Source organism: Pelophylax lessonae (genome assembly GCF_965119305.1).
Source record: "Pelophylax lessonae genome assembly, chromosome: 2".
Taxonomy (NCBI): domain Eukaryota; kingdom Metazoa; phylum Chordata; class Amphibia; order Anura; family Ranidae; genus Pelophylax; species Pelophylax lessonae.
Genome location: NC_138769.1, coordinates 668,341,041 through 668,367,095, shown reverse-complemented (window position 1 = coordinate 668,367,095; position 26,055 = coordinate 668,341,041). Strand labels below are relative to the sequence as shown.

At 40.8% G+C, this 26,055-nt stretch overlaps 1 protein-coding gene across 1 annotated transcript in view; it reads right to left on the bottom strand.

Moving 5' to 3' along the window:
- PDGFD (platelet derived growth factor D) overlaps positions 1-26,055 on the bottom strand; it is a 443,240-nt gene that overhangs the window by 111,682 nt on the left and 305,503 nt on the right. Inside the window, exon 4 of the mRNA XM_082244812.1 lies at positions 6,693-6,752. Coding sequence (XP_082100938.1) covers positions 6,693-6,752 — 60 coding nt within the window. The remainder of the gene's footprint in view (positions 1-6,692; positions 6,753-26,055) is intronic.

Below are 26,055 nucleotides of genomic sequence, written 5' to 3'. Positions count from 1 at the left end.
AGTGTTAATTTAGTTGACGAAAATATTTTTGTCATCATTTTCACCAGCTGCATGTTTTTTAGTGATGAAAACTAAATGAAAATAAAATTTGATGCAGTGCTACACGGGACTCTTTATGGTTGGCCGCTTTGACGTAGTTCCTTATACCTACTTATGGACACACCATGGGTTTATGGCTGAACCCCTCATCTTTCATTCATGTTATTGTCCCCATTGTTTCTACACTGACCATGATGACAGTTTTTTTTCTGTACTTGAATTTGTTACCTTATGATGTCCTATTGTTATAACTGGGCGAATCAATGGTGGAGAAGGATCTGGAAGTTTTGGTAGATCATAAGCTTAATAAAAGCATGCAATGCCAAGCTGGGGTATCTAAAGCTAGCAAAGTCCTTTCTTGTATTAAGAGATGTATAGACTCCAGAGAGAGAGAGAGAGAGAGATATAATTTTGCCCCTGTGCAAATCATTAGTAAGACCTCATCTGGAATATGCAGTTCAATTTTGGGCACCAGTTCTCAAAAAGGATATTGGGGAACTGGAGAAAGTGCAGAGAAGGGCAACCAAACTGATAAGAGGCATGGAGGAGCTCAGCTATGAGGATAGATTAGAGCAGGGGTGTCCAAACTACGGCCCCCCAGCTGCTGCGGAACTACACATCCAATGAGGCATTGTAAATCTCTGACATTCACAGACATAACTAGGGATGATGGGAATTGTAGTTCCTGGACAGCTGGAGGGCCATAGTTTGGACACCCCTGGTAGAGGAACCAAATTTATTCTCTCTTGAGAAGAGGACATTAAGGGGGGGATATGATCAACATGTATAAATACATAGATGGTCCATATAGTGAACTTGGTGTTGAGTTATTCACTTTAAAGTGATTGTAAAGTCTCATTTTTTTTAAAAAATAAAAAATTTAAAAATAAAAAACATTTTATACTTACCTCCTCTGTGTAGTGGTTTTGCACAAAGCAGCCTACATCCTTCTCTTCTCGGGTCTCTCGGTGGCCCCTCCCTCCTGTTGAGAGCCTCCACAGCAAGCAACTTGCTATGGGGGCACCCGAGCCGAGCCGCAGCTCTGTGTGTCCATTCAGACACAGAGCCGTGGTTCGGCACCGCCCCCTCTATCTCCTGATTGACTAACTGACTTGGTTGACAGCAGCAGGAGCCAATGGCACCGCTTTGTTTCAACCAATCAGGAGAAAGTCCCGGACAGACAGGGCACTCATGTACATCGCTGAACTGAGATGGGGCTCAGGTAAGTATTACGATAAGATAAAAAAAAACCTTCTGCCTTTACAATCCCTTTAAGGTCATCACAAGGGGGCACTCTTTACGTCAAGAGGAAATGAGATTTCATCTCCAAAAACAGAAAGGTTTCTTCACAGTAAGAACTGTGAAAATGTGGAATAGACTCCCTCCAGAGGTGGTTCTGGACAGCTCAGTAGATTGCTTTAGAAAAGCCCTGGATTCTTTCCTATATGTACATACTATAACGGGATACTAACATTTATAGGTAAAGTTAATCCAAGGGATATCAAATTGCCTCTTGGGGGATCAGGAAATATTTTTTTCCCCTGCTGGAGCAAATTGGATCATGCTTTGCTGGGGTTTTTCGCCTTCCTCTGGATCAATTGTGGGTATAGGATTGTCTATATGGGATTGCATGATTTATTTATTTTTTCTCTTTTATTGGTTGAACTAGGTGGACTCACAGTAGTAAAGTACTGTTCAGGCACACATTTAACCCTTTGATCACGATTGATGTTAACCCCTTTCCTGCCAGTGTCATTAGTACAGTGACAGTGCATATTTTTTAGCACCGATCATTGTCTTAGTGTCACTGGTCCCCAAAAAGTGTCAAAAGTTTCAGTTACTATCCCGAATGTCGACCCCAATATGGTAGTCCTGGTAGTCGCTGGTCACCACCATTACTAACAAAATATATAAATAAAATACCCCATTGATTGTAGACTCTAAAACTTTTGTGCAACCCAATCAATATATGCTATATGAATTTTTTTTAACAAAAAAAAAGGAGCAGAATACATATTTGCCTAAACTGATGAAGAAATTAGATTGTTTTACATTTTTTTATTGGATGTGTTTTATAGCAGAAAGATAATTGTCTTTTTTTTGTTTATAGCGCAAAAAATAAAAACCACAGCGGTGATCAAATACCACCAAAATAGCACTCTATTTGTGTGAAAAAAAGGTATAAATGTTGTTTGGGTAGAGCTTGCACGACCGCGCAATTGTCAGCTAAAATAACTCAGTGCCGTAATCGCAAAAAGTGACCTGGTCATGAAGGGAGTAAACCTGCTGAAGCTAAAGTGGTTAATAAAAAGTTTGAAAAAGAAAGTAAAATTCAAATTAAGTTGTTTGACAAAAGGGCGAGACATTTACCCACCAGAACTTCTGCCTTCCTCGGTAGGGATGATCGAACTTTTGAAAAGTTCGGTTCGACCAGAACACCCGAATTTCCCAAAAGTTCGGTTCGGATTTCAGAACCCCATTGAAATCAATGGGACCCGAACTTCGGTAATCAAAAACCACAATTTTTAAGCCCTAAAACCCAATAAATGCCCCTAAAAAGTGCCTAGGGTTCTGGGTCATGCCCCATTAACTATTAATTACACAAAAAAAAGTTCTTAAAAATTGTCATTTTTGATAAAAAAGCCAATTATTGAAAAAATTAAAAAAAAAAGAGAGATTTTTTTGATTTTTACTTTGGATTTAGTATCTGGGGGGTCTAAAAGGTGTGCATGTGAAGCTTCAGCTTCTGTAGCATGTCCAGAACCATGAAAAAAAATATATATTTTTTCAGTAGAACAGGGATGTGGGTCGGGACCCTCCTTTAACTTTAACACCTATATGATCTTTTTTTCTGGTTCTGGACATGCTACAGAGCTGAAACTTCACAGGTACACCTTTTAGACCCCCCAGACACAAAATCTAATAATTTTTTTATTTTTACTTTGGATTTAGTATCTGGGGGGTTTAAAAAGTGTACATGTGAAGTTTCAGCTCTGTAGCATGTCCAGAACCATGAAAAAAAGTTTGTTTGTATTAGAAAACTTTCAGCACAGGAGGGTGGCTCCGCTGCTGTAACACCTTGCCGGTTTAATAGAAGGCATTTTTTTGGGTTCTTTGCAGTCAGGAAAAACATCTGAACTTGTGAATAGTGGTACTGTGCACAAGTTCTGATGTTTTGCCTGCCTCCAAAAACCCCCAAAAAATGCCAGCAAAAACACATCTGGGCATTTTTTTTGACGCTAGCGTTTTTTTTTGGCATTTTTTGTGGTTCTTTTGAGGCAGGCAAAACATCTGAACTTGTGTATAGTGGTGTATATACACACATCCATATATTTATATACACACCTAGACATATATACGTGTGATAGTAGCAAAAATATATGCTTGCGCTAATGAAATCATTTACAGTAATATATTTCTGCTACTATCAAACAATCTTTTTTTTATGGTTCTGGACATGCTACAGAGCTGAAACTTCACATGTACACTTTTTAGACCCCACAGATACTAAATCCAAAGTTAAAATAAAAAAAATCTCTTTTTTTTCAATAATTGGCTTTTTTATCAAAAATGACAATTTTTAAGAACTTTTTTTGTGTGATTTTGTGTCTGGGGGGGTCTAAAAGGTGTACCTGTGAAGTTTCATCTCTGTAGCATGTCCAGAACCAGAAAAAAAAAGGATTGTATGTATTAGAAAACTTTCAGCTCAGGGGGTTAGCTTCTCTCCACACCTTGCCGGTTTCAAAGCAGGCATTTTTTTGGGTTCTTTGCAGTCAGGAAAAACATCTGAACTTGTGTATAGTGGTACTGTGCACAAGTTCAGATGTTTTGCCTGCCTCCAAAACCCCCCAAAAAAGGCCAGCAAAAACAAACCTGGGCATTTTTTTTTTTTGACGCTAGCGTTTTTTTGGCATTTTTTTGGGTTCTTTTGAGGCAGGCAAAACATCTGAACATGTGTATAGGGGGTATATATACACATATATGTCTGAATATATACCCCTAGACATATATAGGTGTGATAGTAGCAGAAATATATTACTGTAAATGATTTCATTAGCGCAAGCATTTATTTCTGCTACTATCACACCTATATATGTCTAGGGGTATATATTCAGACATATATGTGTATATATACCCCCTATACACATGTTCAGATGTCATGTCTGACATCAAACATGTCCTCAAAAAAGCACTGGCAGTGGCAGCCCCTGCAGCATAAAAAATGCTTGGCTGGTGAGAAGCCATATGGGTGTGCAGAAGCAATTCAGAGAAATGATCATTTCTCTATAGCGGTCACCCTGCTATGGAAGGGTTTTGTCACCCTGCCGTAGCAGTCACTGCCAGTTAACCCTACACTACACTACGGTCCCCTTACACTTAACACTTTCCCTACAGAAACTAAATTGTAAAGTGTAAAGGAGCACTCTAACTACAGTAGATATCCCTTTCCTCGCACTAAAAATGGCTAAATGACACTTTTAAAGTAAAATTAACAGAACTGCTTCCACTCTCTTCCATGTCCAGTATAACAATGCTAGGAATATGGCGGGGGCGATCTTATATACTGGGGGGCGTATTCACTAATGATTGGTCTAGGGACCCCCTAGTCACTCCAATCACATTCCTAGCATTCTCCTGCCCCCTCAATTGGCTTTTGCTAATGGTTCTGGTCCAATCACGGGCTTTTAAAGCCCATTTCCTGAAGCATTGCATTTTGGGCGGTTCTGGTTGCCGAATTCCGAACTTTTTGGGCACAAAGTTCTAAATTCGGCCGAACCTCGAACACCCAATGTTCGGGCCGAACCGATGGTCGACCCGAACCGTTCGATCATCCCTATTCCTCGGAGCTCCGCTTGTTTGTTAAAGCCAAAGCCCCCTTACAAGTTGTTTTGGCTGAGAGACGTAGGCTCCCACTGTCTGCTTGCTGCCTGGGAACTTCTGGAACAATGCCCTGCATACCACGTGGTGAGTGTTACGCCTCTCAGCAAGGTAGCAGTGCTTTGCACTGTGTAAACTAACAAACTCCCAAGACCAGTTCTCTTCCCTGTGCACTCCCTCACTCCCATTTTCTTCCCCATACCCGCTACATGTTATTCCATTTTTACTCCAGGAGTATATAATGCGTTTGGAATTTCTAGAGAAATGCTTAAATATTGTATTACAATTTAACTAAACCCATTTGATTTTAGTCGACTAAAATATAACTAAAACTAAAACAATTCAGATGACTAAGATAACTAAAATGGCATTGTATTCAAAAGACTTTGGTTAAAACGAAATCGAAATTTGACATCAATGTAGCCCTACTCCCATAGGAGTGGGGGTCCCCCTGGGTTACTGCTAGCAACAACAGTACCTTCATGCATGTTTTCAAGTGTGAGCACCTTAGACAAGAACCAGTCCAGTTTCTTTGGTTTTTAGGGTTTATTTGAGAACTTGGATGGGAGAAGGGAGAAGTGTCATACTCCAACAACTGAACTATGCACAATTAGGCAGGGACACTGAATAATGCTACTTGGCATTTTGTTAGCGCTCCTCTGACTCTGGTTAAATCTGACTGATGCTGGTTAACGCTGACTGATACTGATTAACGCTGAATTAAGCTGGCCTCAGCAAGGCCAGATACTGGAGCTTCACCTCTGACTGTAGGAAAAGTCCCTTTAAGCTCCCAAAGACACTCCTTCCTGAGGTAGCTGACATTAGAATAACTGTATTCCTGAACACTTCGGGGCCCTTCCTTGTGCTCCCTTTTACTCTCCAACTTCAGGGTTTAACTACTTGGCACCCCCTTTACTGTGCACTCCTGGTTAACTGGCTCCTGGATCCCCTTTGACCTCTCTGGAGTGGTCCCCTCTCCTAGGCAGACCCCTGGACAGTTCTTAAGTACTCACGATTCTGGATCCCTTGCAGCCCAGCTCAACCTCCGGTCTCTAGGCCGACTGCCTGGACCACCTTCACACTTTATAGAAGGAGAGACAGCCGTCACCTCCTCCTGGGACTGATGCTCCTGCCAAAAGACACTCTGTCACATGCCCCCTCAGATTTATCCCAGGGTGCATTGTGGCAGACCCCGCCCACTGGGACAGTCATAAATCCTGGTGTGCCATTTGCTAGATTTCCTCCACTACCCAACAAGATCCCTCATTGGATACAGTGGGGAGACTCCCCAGACTCAACAGATCACACCTGGAGGCATGTGACAGATGCTAACAGATCAGGCCCTCCTGATAAGCAGACAGGACCACAACTATAATTTTCCTAGCACCTATCTGGGAGGGTGATACATCAAAATGAACACTGCCCAGGAGACATTTGGGGACCAGGTCCATTGATCAGAGCAGTGTTTGATGTTTTAATGCAATTGTTAGTTATTCTTATAAAAAATCAATTTACAATATGCATTTCCAGAGGTTTTAAAGCATGAAATATTGCTTTAAACCAAATAGATCTTGTTTTAATTTCATCATCATTTTAATCCCTTAAAGCATTCATTCTGCATAATACCTGTCAAATTTAAATTTGAGATGCAAAAAAAAGTGCACATCAGAGTATTTTGTTACTGTGGCAGTACAGATAATAACTAGGAACATGCTGTTTATTTAATAGTATACACATTTATTTTATTCTGCGCACTGACACACAGTATTACTTACTGAGACAGGGCTTGTGACAGATTCCCAGTTTGTCTCCGATGCTGCAGGCGGAAAATCATTCTGAAAGGAAAGGAAAAAGCTAGCATAAGAATTTAAACAAAGGCTGTGGCCAGGGATAAGATCTTTACTGTTAGATTTGAATAGCCTTTCAGGCATCCAGACTAGGCTGCTATAATAGACCGTGAAAATACAGGATTACTTCATTCTGCAGGGCTGCAACTCACAAAGATGGAAATTCTACTGAGAGCTACAACATAAATTAACATTATCTTATGCATTTTGATTTGTTACATTTTTCGATCTTGCTTATTATTTTAAAGCTGAATTCAGATCAGATATTAAAAGACAAAAGTTAAGCCAGGTATGTAAACTAATATATTAATCAAATTCAGTTTTAAATATAGCTATAGTAGTTTAAAACCAGTGTTTTGTCTTTATTTTAGCTTCTAGGGTGAGGAAGGTTATAGAGTAAATCTCTATTAGACCATTAGGTCCGCAGCTGATATGTTCTTGACATTTTTTTAAAGTCATTAAGTTATACTTAATATAAATATTTTAGTTAATATGAAATATTACATATTATTAATTTGTATTTTTGCCAGTAGTTGGAGTGCTCTGCATTTTTCAAATGCTTTCCAAACTCTCCTAAGACAAACAGAAGTTATACAGTCAGGTTGAAAAAAGACACAAATCCATTTAGTTCACTCTATAGAAAAATAAATAGAACATCTCTGTATATACAGTATACAATCCTATACCCACAGGTAATCCAGTGTAGGCAAAAAAACTCTACAAAGCATGGTCCAATTTGCTCCAACGAAGGAAAAGGTCCTTCCTGATCCCCCAGGAGGCAATCCGACATTCCCTGGACCAACAATCCCTGGTAATATTACCTATAAAAGTTAATATCCAGTTATGTATTGTGCATTTAGGACTGTGTCCAGCTTTCTATTAAAACTGAGGTGACCAGAGCTAGTTCTTGAGGGAGTCCATTCTACATTTTTACAGCTTTTACTGTGAAGAAGCCTTGCCATATGTGACGGTTAAAACTCTTTTCCTCCAAACTTAAAGAGTGCCTCATGTTGTCTGGATTGACCTAAAAGTGAATGGCTGTACACCAATATTTGGATTGTATGTATACATGGTGATCATATCCCCCCTTAACCTCCCTGGCGGTATGATTCGTTTGGATTTTAGGTGCTGAAAGCGGTACCATTATTTTGAATGTAATTCTTAAGAATGAGCAGCCCAAACCAACTATTTACATATGATTTTTTTTTTTTTGTACTGTGCGTTCTTTATAACATCTCGGGTATGATAAAGTTTGAAACACAAAATCATAAATTATAATATAATAAAAAACTATAAATAAGTTAAAGTATGTATGTATACATATATATATATATATATATATATATATACTGTACATATATATATATATATATATATATATATATATATATATATATATATATATACATAAAAAGTACAGTAAAACTGCAGGAAAGGGCACTGGGGGGCAAACTAATGTGATTTTTTTTTATTTTTATACATTGTATCAGTGTGTTTGGTGTGTTTTACATTAGAATTTTCCGCCGGTTCCACCCCCCTGCGAGCGTCACGTCGCAGGAGACGGAAGCCGGGGCACACAGAGGATCGGGAGGAAGATCCACCGCCAGAGACCGCCGGGATACTTCGCTGGATCCCGGTGACAAGGTAAGTAAGCCCGCTTTCAGGATCCAGCGATCTTTCTAGCGGTACCCCGAGTGTGGCTCGGGGTTACCACTTTTGGCACTGAAATTTAACCCTGAGCCACACTCGGGAATACCGCTAGGAAGGTTAATTGCCTCTTCTAAGAATACATTTATTAAGGATATCAAGTACAAAGTAATAACGACAACAATCTTTGTTTAGGAAGTTGATTGCTAGCTCTCTGTGCAATCACCCTCACCTCATTCACTAAGCCCTGGGGAAAGTTCCCTTGCAAAGTGCAACTTCCTATGCAAATTGAACAGGGTTGATTTACTAAAACTGGACAGTGCAAACTCTGGTGCAGCTCTGCATAGAAACCAGTCAGCTTCCAAGTTTTTTTGTCAAAGCTTAAAGCGGTAGTATCCCGCTTTTTTACACTTTTACCTACAGGTAAGCCTATAATAAGGCTTACCTGTAGGTACAAATAATATCTCCTAAACCGGCATGGTTTAGGAGATATTTACAGTGCATGCAGCCGCTCGCGCGAGCGGCGCATGCGCTCTGAAGGTCCGGGGGAACCTTCAATCTATTTGCCGGGAGCTTGCCGGAAAATCACTCCCGCGCGCATGCGCGGGAGTGACGTCATCGCGGCTCCGGCCAATCATCGCGCCGGAGCCGTCTCTTCCAGCCAATCACCGCGTCGGGGCTTCGTTCTAAGGTAAGTAATACATAATGAGCTAGTATGCGATGCATACTAGCTCATTATGCCTTTGTCTTGCAGGTTTTTTTTTTTTGAACTTTGGGTTTACAACCGCTTTAATTGAACAAGCTGAAGTTACGCCTAGTATACACGGGCCGAATGTCAGATGACGTCTGCCGGTTCAATAGAAACGGGCCCACATTTGACCTGTGTGCATGGCAGCCAGTCCGGGGCAGCTTCTGTTGGACAAGCATGCTGGAAAATCAGCAGCTGGCTGGCTTAGAGTGCTGACCGGAGTGTTCTGGTGGAGGAGGGGCTGTCCCCCTGTCAGAACACAATAGAACAGCAGGGGAGATCAGGATCATGGGCAACCAGATTGTTAATACAGCAGCTCCGACCGGAGCTGTCTGTTTTTTACTTTTCAATAAACCCACTGGGTTGAACAAAAAACAACTAGTGGTGTGTACTAGGCTTTAGAAGCTGATTGGTTACCATGCAAAGCTGCACCAGATTTTTCACTCTTCAGTTTTAGTCTTTACCTTCAAGTCCTATCATCTCCATTTTCTTTTTTCCCTTTACTTTTGTTATCTAGTTTACCTTACCTCATTGTAAGCTCATTAGAGAAAGAGCCCCATTACGGCTTATTTACATTTGCTTTGGCTTCAACACACAATAAAGTGCCTTCGATGCTGCTCTTTTGAAGCTTTGTTGAACCTTGGCAGATGCCCTGTGTGTGTGGATATCTCATACCTGCAATTTCTCCAAAACAAAGCAAAACTAAAGCTGAATTAAAGTTGCAGGTGTTTCATGCAAGCTTTGACATAGACTTCTATGGAGGCTTTGAAGCACCACTAAAGCAACATGGGGTATCATTTTTGAAGCAAAGCAAAGCAAAGCAAATGCAAGGTGCAAACAGAACTGTAAGATAACTATTTTATTTAATGACAGGGGCTTTGACTGGCGTTAGGAGAACTTTAAAAAAGCATGTCCAAAGCCCTGTTTTGAAGCAAGTGTAAATGAACCACTCCTGTACATAATTGGAGTTTTTTTATTTTTTTTATTTGCATACCTTTACTATTTGATGTACAGCACTGTGAAATATGAGTGCGTTATAAACAATGATATCAAGGATAGCTTAGAAGTAGCATGAAGGGACAATGCAACAAGCTTATGTTAGAGCCTACAGACATTTGACGGTGGTGGTACTTCACGTACAACCTGATTATCGAAGATCTTCCTAACAAAAGTTTTTTCTTTTCTACAAACATGCACACGCTAGCATTAGGCAAATGTATATGTTTTTTGCTTATGAAAGAGGGAGCAAAAGTGTTTTGGGCCCTCCCTGTGTTGGAGGAAACAAAATTCACCCTAGGCTATCAAGTTTTCCTGAGTAGGTTTGGCCCAGGAGCTTCAACCAAGGTCTTGCAAGTGACTAAAAAAAATTACACGTACATTTCCCAATTTGACTGTAAACATTCTCTAATGTCTGTAGACATTTAGGAGAGAGAGGATGACCATGTAGAAACATGCCAAGAAGCAGTGGTTTGCAGAAGAGTATGTGTGAGCATACAAGGGTTATGTTAGTTGCATTTAAATTGGGAGTCCTCCTTAGTATATTTTCACCACTGCTTTAAGGCCTTATGCACACCGGGGCTTTTGTAAATGCTTTTTTCCTGGCAGAAGAAAAGCAGCTTCCAAAAGTCTGCTAAGCTGCGTTTTTGCAAATGCGCTTAAAAGCATCAAGCATTGGGTGTTTATGAATTTCATTGGCCAGATTATTTATTTATTCTGGCCACTGAAATGAAAACACGCACCTAGCGCTTAGACGCGTTTAAATGCATTTTGGCATATTTTTTTTTCCAGCCAAAACACTCCTGTCTTCAGTATATAAGTGATGTTTTTTTTCTGCGTTTAAACACTCCTGCCTCTAAACTCCTGTAAATGCCTATGTGTGCACAGATACATAGGATAACATGGAGGAGCCTTTAGAGGTAGAACAAAAATGTAAATCCTGAAAAACAGGCATTTGTGAGCTAAAGTGTGCATGAGATCTTAAGCCGTGTGTATTCCAGTTTCTTAGAATTATTAAAAACATTGTATATATTCATTACAAGGACAACTTCAAACTCAAACAAGTATCTTTTTGCCTGATCCCCAGTTCTTTATTTCTGCAGCCATGCCCAGATATGTGGCACCTGGTAGGGCTGCCAAGTTAAGTAGGAAGTAAAGCCGGCCATATATTAAGGGGAATTTTCTATTCTGCAATCACGGGTTGCAGGAAAGAAAATTGCTTGATTCCCCCAGCAACACAGTCAGTGTTGATGGGGAATCCCTCCCACAGAGCTATTGTGTTCTCACGGCAGGTGGGTAGGGGCGGGGGGAGCAGTCCCTGCCAGGAGAACACAAAGTGAATATTGCTAGCGGCTATAGCCAATGGCAATAATCGCATGAAAAATCCGACATGCTGGTTGTACCGTTGATCAATCAACTCGAGTACAATCATCCTGCCCATACATGGTTTGAATCTTGGCTGGTCCATGCTGAACTGGTCAAGAGTCGAAACATCTATGGCCGGCTTAAGGTTTGTTTTTTTAGTGTGGAAAAGTAAAAGAGGTGGCACATTTAAAGGGCAACTTCACTAAAAGTGAAGTTGTCCTTCAAGAAAACTAACATCTGAGAATTGCTTTACTTCTTTAGAGATGAAAGCACTATAACAATATGGTGTTACGTAAGTTAACTGGTGATTTTTATCCTAATGTAATTTCAAGGGCTTCCTTCCAAATCTTACCACTGCTTCAGCTAGTCACAGAAAGAGAAATGTCTTCCTTGTGGTATTTTGGTCCTTTACAGCTAAGTCAGCTATTCTCAACATTTTTACTGCTGAGGAACACTTGAAATAATTTTCAGTTTCTGGGGGAATCCCTGCTAAAGAAGATAATACCAACATCTCAGGGTACATTAGCATGATCAATCCTTTGAAGAAAGTTTTAAATAAAATAATAATGTGGTTTACCTAGCATATTTGACATCCAGGGCATATCATTTTTTTTTTTACCAACCCTCTCCAAAATTATTTGTAGTAATATAATTGAAATAAATAACTGCAGAACAGAAATGCAGACAGTAAAAACTATGGTGTCCTCTAATTAGTGGTCAGTGTGGAAGTGAACCCTAAAGGCTTGTACACACGATACGAAAATCGGAAGTAAAAATTTGTCTGACGAACGATCTGCCGATTTTCAGATTGTTAGTATGGTGCTTTCGACAGCCGATTATGAATTTTCGGACGACAAAATCTGGATGTGCAGGCTATAAAATTTTCATCGTACGTCAATACAACGTCAGATTTTCATTTAATTAGGACTGTTTAATTAGGACAGAAATGAAAGGACACATACAAAACAATTCAACACATGACATCACTTCTGAAGTTGAGTTCTGTCGTACGAGAATTTTTCGTATGAAAGTAACCTCTTCACTCTCCATATGAGATTAGCATGCAGCAGAAAACGGACGAAAGATCCCTCGATAATCTGATCATGTGTACAAGGCTTAAGAGTTCACACTGGCATTAAAAGCAGGCATTTGAGAGGCGTTAAAAAATGCCCCTCAAATGCCTATGCACAAGATACAATAGACAGCCCATTGGGCTCTTCACACTGTCAAAACATGAAGTGTTAGCATCACGTCACTTCAAAATTAAAGCCTCTTATCGAGTCAGGCATTTGAAGCCTTTCAACGCCTCCCATTAAAGTCTAGCACTTCGCAAATGCTGTGGCAGGCCATTGAGGGGCGTTGCGATTAGCTTATTACCTGTAATAGGCATTTGTGGAGAAGTTTTAACGCACCTTAATGCTTCAGAACTGCCCATAGGGCATTTAGGGAGCATTTTTAACTCATTATTAACGCCAGTAAAACGCCTGTCTAATGCTCATACTAAAGCCTATTAAAGCGAGTCTAATATCCATACTAACGCTATAGGAGCGTTTGTTAAGTGATAGAAATTTAGTCAAGTGTGAACAAGCCCTAGCATTGGTAGCTAGTGGAAAATTGCCTTCTTACATTGGTGATGAATTAAGATGGGAGACCAACACGCCTTTGTCCATTACTCAAGGAAACCTTGGCAACCTCAGGAGGAACCCTAGTTGGGAAACACTGAGCTAGGCATTAGAACACTCAACAAGCACCACTATACTATATAATATATCTAAATGTCCAAGTTACAATAACTGGTTCTACCCTCCAGTACAAACAGGCTACACCTTTAAGAGAAGATCTTGCTTTAATTTGCAAGTTTATCGTAGCTGGCGGAAAGGCATTTTAAAAAATATTCCTAAATAATATGAAAGAATTTGGATTCATATTACAAAGCAGTCGCTCCCATTGCCAAAATACAAATTATGACATACAAGTGCTTCATAAACATCCTTGCTCCAGGCTTTATCATTTGGTATGAAAATAAACAGTAATGGAAAATCGCCCAAGACTTATGTGATCGTACGCGGAGAGAATATGAAATATTTGGCATGATATTGCATTTTTATGCAAATTCAATAATGCGCATTCACAGCATTTCCTGTGGAGATGTAATATGTCTGAAAAGTACTATAAAATGAGCAATTATTGTCAAGTGAACGATACTCTGTGTTTTGGTAAGTACAAAAGATGTCACGGCAAATATTTAGATGTGTAAATCAGGGCACAAACTGCTTTCTTTAATACAAGGCAATTAAAGGAAGTTTCAGAGAGAATGGATGCTTGCTCTGAAATAGCAGGAGACAGCTACAAGGCGTAGAGTTGGTCTATGCCCTAAGTTAATGTCTAAGTATCAGATGGAAAAAGATGCTACAGATGGTGCACAAAAAATGAAATGCTCAAAGATTAACGGTTTGTGTTCTGCTAAAGACCACGTTCTGACCCCTTTATTCATTGAATGTACAGTGGAAATTTTGAAGAAGCTACATAGAACATTTGAGAACAAATACTGTAATGTATAAGATGACTAATACCGGTATTAGGATGCAGATTCATAACTGAGGGATAAAAATAACCTATTTACGAAATGGAGGAAAACTTAACTATTAGAGTGGAAAGGAATGACCAATTCCATAAACACTGGGACCCTTGGCAATTATTTATTCTATCAACAGAATATAAGGATCTTATACATAAGTGATCTTCCTATGTGATGATAGTCTACCATATGTAAGCCCATCACCAGTATCCATTTAGTTTTTTTTTTCCCTCTTCTCGTTCTCTTCCTTTCTCACCTAAATCCTCCTCTCCTCTTCTACTTTTTTGAGCCCCTCAGGTTGGTCACTCTTGGCCGACTCGACGGATGAGGCGACCCTAGTTTTCTAGGTGCCACAATTTGGGTAACCTTGGTTAAAGTGCTGTTTCTAAGTTAGTACTATATGTATGAGGTTTCGTATACACTCTCACTGTTAATGCTTAATCTGATCTTTGCCTCACATTTTATATTTTATATTGTATTCATCCATGATTACCTTACAATATCACAATGTTTGTGACTCTGTTGCATAACGAATGCCGTTTAAATTGCCATGTTTTCTATTTGTATGTGACTTAATTTTGCTTAAGTTTACTATTGTGAAAAAAAAAAACAATAACCTACATCTCTTATTTTACCCATACCTCCCAACTTTTTGAGATGGGAACGAGGGACACATATAAGCAAAAGTATAGGGCATGCCCCCTGCCACGCCCCTTAAAGCAGAATTATACCAAAAAATTATTAGTTAAACCAACCAGTGTTTTTTTTTTCCACTATTGTTCCTTTATACTGGCTTCGGAAATTTGCAAATGCAGCAATTTAGAAATAAGATGAAAGATTTAGCAGTGAAACACTTTTTGAAAGATAAATAGTGGATTTTATATACAACTATAGAAACAGACCAAAAGAAGGACAGAGGGACAGAGGGACTTTGTTCCAAATTAGGGACAGTTGGGAGCTATGTTTTACCAATTGCCCAACCCAATTAATGCTAAACGAAGGCCTCGTTCACACAAGGCTTACTACAGCGTACGGGTGTGCAAGGGCCATGTTTACTCACGTAGAGATGCACAGGTGTTCTGTGCATCCACATGCAGGCAGTCCCATTGATGTCAATTGGAATGCAGTGGCTGCACAGACATTGACCCAATTTGACATCCATGTGAGTGCACAACCCCAAACACAACCTGTCTGCATTCAGGGTTTTGTTCCCCATGTAGTGTGCCCTGTGTGAACAACGCCTCTGTTATTAGTTCTCAGTGTAGAAAAAAGACATTCAAAGCAGAACTGTGGCCAGGCCACATATATAATATTTAGATATTCTTACCAAACAGTAAATGTGCTTTAAAAACAAGCCCCCACTGACCTTTTTAGCTTAAAGTACCATAGAGTAATTCATGCTCAATTTTACTTTCAGCAGCTTAGCTAACCCTGCTCCTTACTTGCAGCACTGACACAGCACTGGGGAGACAGCAGAGTGCTGGGACATTCTTTCAGGATAAATTGATTTACAGTGGCTACAGCTACAAGGGTTAGTGAAGACTTGTATTAAAACTAATGTACTGAGGGCAAAAAATGTGTAAATACTTGAATGCTCCTAGCTTGGCCACAAGTTCACTCTAAAATGTATCTAAAGCCAACATTTCCCTAGATTTTTTAGTCTTGGATGGAGTGGGGAGGGGTAAAACACTTATTAGATTTTTAATCTGTACCATTGCTGGGGAGATTCATCCTCTCTATTTGCCCTGGTGACTATTGTCATTGGCATTTAAAGTAATGGGAAAATCCAAAATGTCACCAGATTAGGAGGTGAGAGAAAATCTTCCAAACAGGACACCTTACTATAAGACTTGCCATCACTTAGGAGACATATATTCTCCTATTGTGTCTCTTGAACAGAGAGTGAATACAGACATATGAAAACCACAAAAGGAGTTAACCCACCACAAAGGAACATTTTTGTTTTGACTGTTCTGACACTTAAAAATGTCAGTTTGCAGTAAAGAATCCCTATAGCCATCTTGGTATATCCTTATGGTCAAGAAGCTAAGAATGACCGAAACAAGATTCTAACATTTTTTTTCCAATGCAGCCCTTATTTTTTTGCTATATCTAAAGGGGTTTTATGGACAGCAATCTTCCTTTCTTCCCTTTAGTTTTTTGGCATAACTTTAAAAATGTTTACAGTGAAATTTTTAGCCAAATGAGGCTACGTAACCAAATGAATTAAAGATTTGAAATCATGATATGTTGTTTCAGTAAATAAATGCAATAGCTTTGCCAATAATAGTGAATACACAGAGATATTTTTGATAAGTGATATTAATTTAAACTACAATTTTGGATTCTTAAAGCTGAGATTCAGGCAAATATAAAAGACACCAATTTGCAGCTCTGTATCCATTAATTAATTATTGAAGGTATTTGTTTAAAAACAAGCAATGTAAGTACCTGAATTTGACTTGCTATCACCCTCTTGCAATCACAACTCAAACTGGTAAAGGGAAAATCCTTCTTTGTGAGTTTCTCCTTAGTTAGCTGTGTGCTAAGGATACACCCATGTGTACTGGCTCCCTGAGCTGAGTGCATCCATAGACACACACAGCGCTGGCAAGACAAGCCATGGCATCCTCCTCCAGCAGTTTGATTGGTGGCAACACGGGCCTATTATAAATTATAAATGTGTGATAGCACTGCCCAATAAATTAAATCCTAAAATAAATGCACATATACCAATAAATAATTAAAAATACACACAGTTCATGGAGATAATAAAGTACAGGTGCTAACATTCAATAGAAAAAGTGCTGACAGTGCAGCTATTTATAAGAAGAATTACCACTGGAGTAGTATTTCGAGTCAACTTTCCTTTATGTCTTCTTGCACATTCATTGCATTGCATTTATTGCACATTCATCTGCACTGCACTTTTTTCTATCCAATGTTAGCACCTGCACTTTATTATCTCCATGAATTGAGTGTATTTCTAGTTATTTATTGGTATATGTGCATTTATTTTAAAATGTAATTTATTGGGCAGCGCTATTACACATTTATCATTTATATTTGCTGTGAATGTGGGAACACATTAGGTGATAGCAGCAGCCACACATTTTATTTACCACTAGGTGGCAGCGCACAACCATTTTGAGTTTTTTTGGCTAACAGGGGCCTATTGCTCTGCTGTCCTCAGTGTCTGCTGAGGATCCAGGAATTTATCTTGATAGATCCTACACCCAGAGGTCGTGACAAGGATACCAGGTAAGTGTTTGGGGACAGGGGTAGAAAAAGTACTGGGACTGTTTTGTAAATGCATTAATGTAAAAAAAAAAGTTCTCCGAACTGGAACGCAAAAATATCCTTGAAGTGGGATACAGTATTTTTAGCTGCTGATTTTAAATATTTGCTTTCTAGGGAAAAATCCTCTTTAACAAACAAATGACCTAAAAAGTTCAAGCTAACAGAGCTTGTTTCAAAAAGGCCTGGATTCTTTCCTAAATACACATAATATAACTGGATACTAATATTTATAGGTAAAGTTGATCCAGGTAATATCTGTTTGCCTCTCAGGGGATCAGGAAGGATTTTTTTCCCCTGCTGGAGCAAATTGGATCATGCTTTACTGTTTTTTTTTTTTTTATTTCCTCTGGATCAACTGCAGGTATAGGATTGTGTATATGGGATTGTATGATTTTTTCCCTCCCCTTTGTTGGTTGATCTACATTCTAGATGGATTGTGTTTTTTTTTTTGGGATTATTATTATTGTTACAGGTACTTGTATAGCGCTGTCAATTTACGCATCGCTTTACAAATATATTATACATTAACATCAGTTCTTGCCCTAAAGAAGCTTACAATCTAAGGTCCCTAATTCACATTCATACATACACATACTAGGGCAAATTTAGTCAGGAGCCAATCAACCTACCAGCATGTCTTCGGAGAGTGAGAGGAAACCGGAGTTCCAGGAGGAAACACACGCAGGCACAGGGAGAACATGCAAACTTAAACCGGTGACCCTAATGCTGCCAGACGGAAGTGCTAATCACTTGGGGATAAAAGTTTTACATTAATAAATAAAAGCTGATCATAGTAAGCACCCTTGTCTCTGTTAAATAATTCGCCTTGACCTTCTAACTGTTATTTTATCTAGACAGTTTGGATTGTTAAAGGAAGTTGAAAAAAAAAGCAAGAAACAGAATTTCTAGCCAGATCACCAGGTTAAAATAAAGGGGAGGAAGTCTGAAAACAAATACAGCCATTACATGTAAGGATTGGTAAGCTGCAATTTACCAATATTTGTTTTTTGGTTTAATACTGCTATATCTGCAGCAGAGTAGAAAATCTGATCTCTTGCAGGTATCAGCAGGGATACTACCTTGGAGGTCCTACTACTCAATTTAGCTCCGAAGTCGGTGAAATCGTTTTTTAGGACTCTCGACCTTCCTCTAATTTTGTCATTGGTACCCACGTGTAACATGACTGCTGTGTCCTCCCCAGACCCACCCAATAATCTGTCCACCAGATCCGTGATGTGGCGAACCTGAGCACCCGGTACACAGCATATTGTTCAGTGCTTACGGTCTTTGTGACAGATTGCCCTCTCTGTCCTTCTAATAACTGAGTCCCCTACCACCACAATCTATCTTTCCTTATCCTTAGCCTCGCTCCCGCCCTCACTGGAGGAGTTCTTCCCCTGGAAGCTAGGAGCGTTGCTCTGCTCCAGTAATGCTAGTCTTTGACTGGTTTCTCCAACATCACGTAAGAAGGCGTATTTATTGGGATGTTCCAGCTCAGGACCGGCCTCCTTGACTCTTTCCTCTCTACCCTTCCTAACAGTCACCCAACTATTCTACTCTAGTACCTGCACCCTTGTATCTCCACCCACCTTTGTGCTGGCCCCTGCCGGCACCTGTCAGGTAAGTTCCCAACTCTCCTTTAGTATGGGGATTCTTCTCAGTGTTGCCAGTTGCTTCCCTAGATTCAGGACCTGAGCTTCCAGGGAAGCAAAGTGCTTACATTTTGAGCATCTGTGTATGATCAAGGAACGCATACATGCCACAAGATGTGCAACGAGTCGCATCTCCACACCCACAAGGCCTCGTACCCACTAATCTAATCTAATGGGGATTGGGAATTTAACTCTGTCCGATTAATTGTTAAATAGCTACCTGACTCTAATTTCTCAGCACACAGTTAATCCTCAGTCACACACAGTTACTCAGCAGTATTTATCACTCAACACTACTCAGTTACGCCACAGTACTCAACAATACACAGGTACTCAACAATACACAACAATATACAGGTACTCGACAATACTCAATTACTCTCAATACTTCAACAATACTCAGATACTCAACACTGCTCTGTTACTCAACAATACCCAGTATTCAATATTACTCAACAATACACAGGAAATTAACAATAAACAGGTACTCAATACTACTCAACAAAACACAGGTACTCAATACTACTCAACAATACACAGGTACTCAACAATGGTCAGTTACTCAACAATAATCAGTTACTCAACAACACACAGGTACTCAACAATACACATGAGACTGCAGCCATAAGTGGTGTTGAAAGAAAGCTGCCCAAGCCTAGTTGCTACCTACTAGAGCATGGAATAAGGTAAGTATTTTTTCTTACCGTGGCACCCATAAACATAATGAGCACTTAATCTTTGCAGAGAGAGGAGCCCAAAACAAGGGTATTTTTTGTTCCAGCCTGGAGTTCAGCCTTAAGAGAGTAACTAAAACATACTCTGGCATATGAATAATATGCCAACAGTCATCTGGACCCAGCCTGGTACTGTATTCATTTTAATGACAGCCTGGTACTGTATTGATTTTTAATAGATTTTTAATGACAAAAGGTTTTAACGCAATTGTTTACCATTAAACTGCATTGAGACTTTCCATTGGCACCTTACAATTCATATGGATACAGTGGTCATCATCCCACCCAGATAGCGCTGTCTTATCTTTTGCTTGCCTGTTTGATTATAGGCAGCTTTGTATTCTATCAATGAATACAAAGCTTCCTCTGATTGGCAGAGAGGCGGGCTGATAATGTCACAATGTTCAACTCAGCCAATTAGAGGAAGCTTTGTATTCATTGATAGAATACAAATGTCAGAGAATAGTTTGTAGAAGAACGGGCATATCTGCTAATAATAATCAGCAAGTTCCCAGATTACAGGCACTCAGGCATTTGCCAACGCAAATGCACATGTGTTCATATCTGCGAATGGCGGTGTTCAGTTCCCTATTTAAAGCCAGCAGGCTGAGCCACAAGTTGCTGAATGATCTTCAGCTCCCCTGTGTGCTCCTGTCTCTGCTATTATTGTATTCCCTGTTACCAACCTGGCTTGCCTTTGACCTGTCTTGTCTTTATTCCTGGCTTTGACCCTCCGCTTGCTACATTGACTTCCGCTTCTGCCTGCTGATCCTTGTATGACCTTTGGCTTGCTCTTCTGACTCTGCTGCTGCCTGATTCCCAGTTTATGACCCCAACTGACTCCTGACTCTGCTTTCTGCCTTACTCTTGGCTGATATTCCATGCATGACTACTGGCCTGGCTCCTGGCTCTGCTCCTGGCTCTCCCTTCTGCCAAGTCTCATCTGGTACATCTGAGGGATGGTGCCCAGCAGCGTATCCTGCTCATCAGCCATCATCCAGTGGACATCACTTCAGGCTATCACAGCTGGCAACCTCTGCTTCTTTGAGTATAACACTGCCTGTTACCACCTTCAGGTGGTAACCTTAGCCGCAAGGGAAGCCCTCTCAGCACTTTGGCTTCTGACCAGGTACGTGACAATAAAGCTGCCTATGAATGGCTGAGCACCGCTCAGGCTAACGCTATTTTGTTCTGGGTGTGAGATATGAAGGTCTCCTCTCACACCTGGAACACAGCTCTGTATACTCTAAGTAGCCTCAGCTACATACAGTTTATACAGTACACCAAGCAGCTGCACATGTTAGTGAGGGAAATAGTTTGTTTTAGCCAGCTTTGCCCGAACAACTATTTAAAATTAAACTAAAGCTGGAGATCAGCTTTGAAGGAAAGAGAGCATGGACAGTGCAGGATGGTCTAATGTAGAGGAAGGGGCCCTGTAGACACCTCTGAAGTGAAATAGCAATTGAGCAAGGTTTTTCTAACTTGTCCCATTGTGATCACCCTCAATAAACTGCCCTTCTGCATTGTATATTAATGTGGTATAGCTTAGTCTGTGTGGGAACAAAGACACTGGGGTTGATTGACTAAAGGCAAATAGACTGTGCACTTTGCAAAGTGCAATTGCACCCCACAGGTGCAGTTGCTCCAGAGTTTAGTAAATAAGGTAAAGTTTGACTTTGCAAAAAATACCCAATCATGTGCAAGGAAAATAAAAAAACAGTGTTTTTGCTTGCACATGTTTGGATGATGGAAGTCAGCAGAACTTCTGCTCATTTACTAAGCCCTGGAGCAACTGCACGTTGCAAAGTGCACAGTCTATTTGCCTTTAGTTAATCGACCCCACTGTGACACTGTCCAGAAATTCTTAGAATCAACCATGACACCTTCTCCTTAGAAACCGCAAAAAGTTAAGACATTTATTTTAAGATGTGCTGTGTGAATGGGAACATAAAACATATACTGTATAGTGGAGTTTTCTCAAATTAGACTGCAAAAGTGGAAATACACTTTAAAGGCTTCGGTTAGTGAAATGATTTCCTATTATAAGTAGATACAAGTGTTATTTAGCTATATTTAGAGAGTGGATCCTTATTTTAAAACAATATCCTGCTTTTTAATAAATGCAGAGTTCTTTGTTAATTGTTTTTAAGCGAGGAAACACTTTTCCCTTTGTTTCTGGGTTTAAAAAGGGAACCTGCATACGATCGCCCAGCAATTACCTCTGGTTGCTGACATTATCTAATCTTACATGTGATTCATTTGCGATAAGCATTGACAGGCAGTTATTACAAATAGTTGAGATAATGAGGTATGCCACCTGCTCCAAGAATCTTATTTCACTGTGAACACATCGGCTTTAGCATAGAGGAAAAAGAAGGCAGCCTGTACATAATGGCAATGTTCCATCCAGCCTTCTAACAGCTGCATGCACGGCTGGCGCACACAGCTCTGCCTGGAACCAATGCTCTATTTGAATTCATCCCAAATGTTTCTTGTTTACCTTCTGAGAAATAAAAAATGTAAATTTGATGTGTCATCTCTTGCCTGGGGCTACGTATTTATATCTTCACCAATAAACTTTTCCACAACTTGTAAATTATATTGAATTATAAAAAAGTAACTAAGTGCAATAAAATGTAACAACAATTCAATAATTTACAAAAATATAAATTACCATAAAACTAAACAGAACGCTGATTGTGTCATAATAAAAAATGTAGGATATGAGCATGCATGCTGTATTTGGGCAGGGAGAAAGCATTAACTTTTGTGGTTTGGATTGTTAGTAAATATCCAAAGTACTCTCACATCTCTTCGCCATTTAGGCCTCATGCACACTGGACTTTATCAAAACGTCAGTAGAAAGCTGTAGCTGTAGAAGGCGTTTTTCAGCTTTTTTGCAGTAGCGTTTTTCAGCGTTTTTAGCTTTTTTCTGCTGTAGCATTTTTTAGCTTTTTTTTTTTTTAGCAAAACTATACTTCCACCAAAGCCTATGGCTCAAAAACCTTGATAAATTTAGAAAAGCCAAGTTTTTCTGCCTTCTTTGGCGTATTTTTAGCTTTTATCAGAGTTAGAGCGTTTTTACAGCTGAAAAACGCCTTCTAAAACCCACTAGTTCTGGGGTGGGGGGGGGGTTTACAGCCTGAAAACGCCCCTGCCAAAAACTGCTGATGTAGGGAGAACACATACACCACTCTAAGTAGAGTATAAAGGATTTATTCACATAAAATTACACATACATGGGTACTCACAAAGGAACATGTGAATGAGCATGGGGGTATCACTTGGTGTGAGGGTCCATTACGTCATACCCGGAAGTGACGGGGGGTGAGCCCCAGTGCGTTCCAGATACCAGGAAGAGCCGGTAGCCATCGGCAATCATTCTGGGGATCGTGACTGCTTGAGCCATCCTGATCATAGCACCAGAATGATGGACCCTCACACCAAGTGATACCCCCATGCTCATTCACATGTTCCTTTGTGAGTACCCATGTATGTGTAATTTTATGTGAATAAATCCTTTATACTGCACTTAGAGTGGCGCCTGTGTTCTCCCTACAGTTGCTTCCAAGTTCTCTTCTACTTGTCATCAGTGCAGCCTACAGAGTGCTTTGTATATGGATCATATATGGACTTGAATTATGGACTATAAGTTTATGGACTATATGTTTATGGACTATTGATTTCCTTTGTCCTACATTGAATTCCTTGCCATCTAGGTCCCTAGTGTGGAACCTGTGGGTCCCATTTTTTCCTCTTTATGCGCCAGATTTTATTTTATTTTTTTCAAAAACTGCTGATAACAGCCTATGTGTGCGTGGACACATAGGATAGCATGCTGGGGAGTTTACTGGCTGCAGAAAAGAAACATCTGGCACCAAAAACAGCCGCTGTAAAAACATCCAGTGTGCACGAGGCCTTATAAGAACAGCTAAAGGTTCCTATATAATAGTCTAAACAAGTCCCAAATTCAGTTAATATGTAATAAACCATCTTTATAAGGTAAACAGAAAGCTTCCATTACCCGTCCTGTAAAATCCTCCTTGATTTGTGTCTCATATTCTCCCTCTCCCAGACACTGCAGCTCACAGTGGGAGGTTTCAACACCTATGTATGTATGTAAGATAAGTCTGACAAATATCAATATGTAACATAAAACATATATTAACGACTTGCCGCCCGCCCACCGTCAAATGACGGCGGGACGGTGCGGCCATTGTTCTGGGCGGACGTCATATGAGCTAGTCACCGGCAGTAGTAAACAGTCACTGACAGTGACTGTTTACTATGTGATCGGCTGGGAATCCATTCACAGCCGATCACAAAATGTAAACACAGAGCAGTAACTCACTGTTACTAGCTCTTCTCTCCTCATACAGTTTCCAGTGTGAGGAGAGCAGAGCCAGAAACAGTGAGTTACTGCTCTGTACACATGTCACAAGTACACATGTCACAAAGTAAAATCACACCAATAAAGGTCCCCACACAGTCCTCAGCCCCCCCCCCAATTGCACCTGTCACCCAACAGTCACCTCATCAGTGCCCAGAAATTGACACCCATAGCGTTCACATGTGAGCGTAGCGATCGCGGGCAGAATCACCGCGACTCTGCCCGCGATCCGGAAATCATTGCAAATCGCGGGACGCCTGTGCGTTGCCCGTGATTTGCAATAGCACCCCAACCGCTGTGCGATGTTGCCGCGATTTCCGCCTGCTGAATCACGGTAACATCACGCAAACAACGCATGATGCCCAAAAAAGGTACAAGAGCTCTTTGGGGCGTCATGCGTTGTTTGCGTGATGTTACCTCGATTTGGCAGGCGGAAATTGCGGCAACATCGCACAGCGTTTGGGGTGCTATTGCAAATCACGGATAACGCACAGGCGCCCCGCGATTTGCAATGATTTCCGGAATGCGGGCAGAATCACAGTGATTCTGCCCTGATCCGCTACGCCCACATGTGAACGTAGCCTAAAGTGCACCTGTCACCAGAGACTGCCATCAGTACCGCCGTGCACCATCGCCCGTCACCTGTCACCCATCGGTGACCATCGCCCGTCACCTGTCACCCCATCAATCACCGTCACCTGTCACCCAATCACTCATCGTCACCTGTCACCCAATCACTCATCGTCACTTGTCACCCCATCAGTGATCGTCACTTGTCACCCCATCAATCATTGTCACTTGTCACCCAATCAGTGATCGTCATCTGTCACCCCATTAATCATCGTCACCTGGATGTCACCCCATCAGTGATCGTCATCTGTCACCCCATCAATCATCGTCATCTATCACCCCATCAATCATCGTCACCTGTCACCCCATCAATCATCGTCACCTGTCACCCCATCAATCATCGTCACCTGTCACCCCATCAATCATCGTCACCTGTCACCCCACCAGTCATTGTCATCTGTCACCCAATCAGTCATCGTCACCTGTCACCCCATCAGTCATCGTCATCTGTCACCCCATCAGTCATCGTCACCTGTCACCCCACCACTCATCGTCATCTGTCAACCCATCAGTCATCGTCATCTGTCACCCCATCAGTGACCGCCACCTGCCACCTATCAGTCACCTGCCACCCATCAGTGATCATCCGCAGTCAACCGTCGCACAGCCCATCACAACCAGCACGTCAAAAAGGATGTACAGCAACGAGGAGGCCCTTCAGGTCCTCTCCATGACTGATGAGAACACCAGGGAGCTCTCATCAGTATCCGAATCAAATCCCGAATCCGATTCGGAATTTGAAATCGCTTATAGTAGCGAATCGGAGATGGACTCGGACTATTCCTGTACACTTTCCTTTATACAATGTATTTTGGGGTGCAATTTTTGCTATATACATGCAACAACTTACTGACCGCCTAACGACTATATACGTCGACCATTAAAAGCTAAATACAGGGGTTATGCCATAACCCCAGTATTTTTTTAAACGGCGAGCGGTCGGTCCCAGTGGCAGATTCGCTACGGAATTACCCTTACGGTGCAGGGGAAGAGATGCCCCCCCCCTCCCGCCGCGTCCCAGACGTTTTCCCAGCTTACCGGACCCGCCGGCAGCGGGGAAAACTATCCGGTCCCGGATCCTCAGAGACAGGAAGTCGAGTGAGGGCAAGATGGCCCTCACTCGACTCTATGGTCTTGGAGGACCGGAGCTACGTCAAAAGTCGTTGCCTAGCAACCGGTTTAAAGGGCCGCTTTTTTTTTTCTTTTTCAACAATTTTTTTTTTCCTTTTTTAGTGTAGTTGTGAGGTCTGA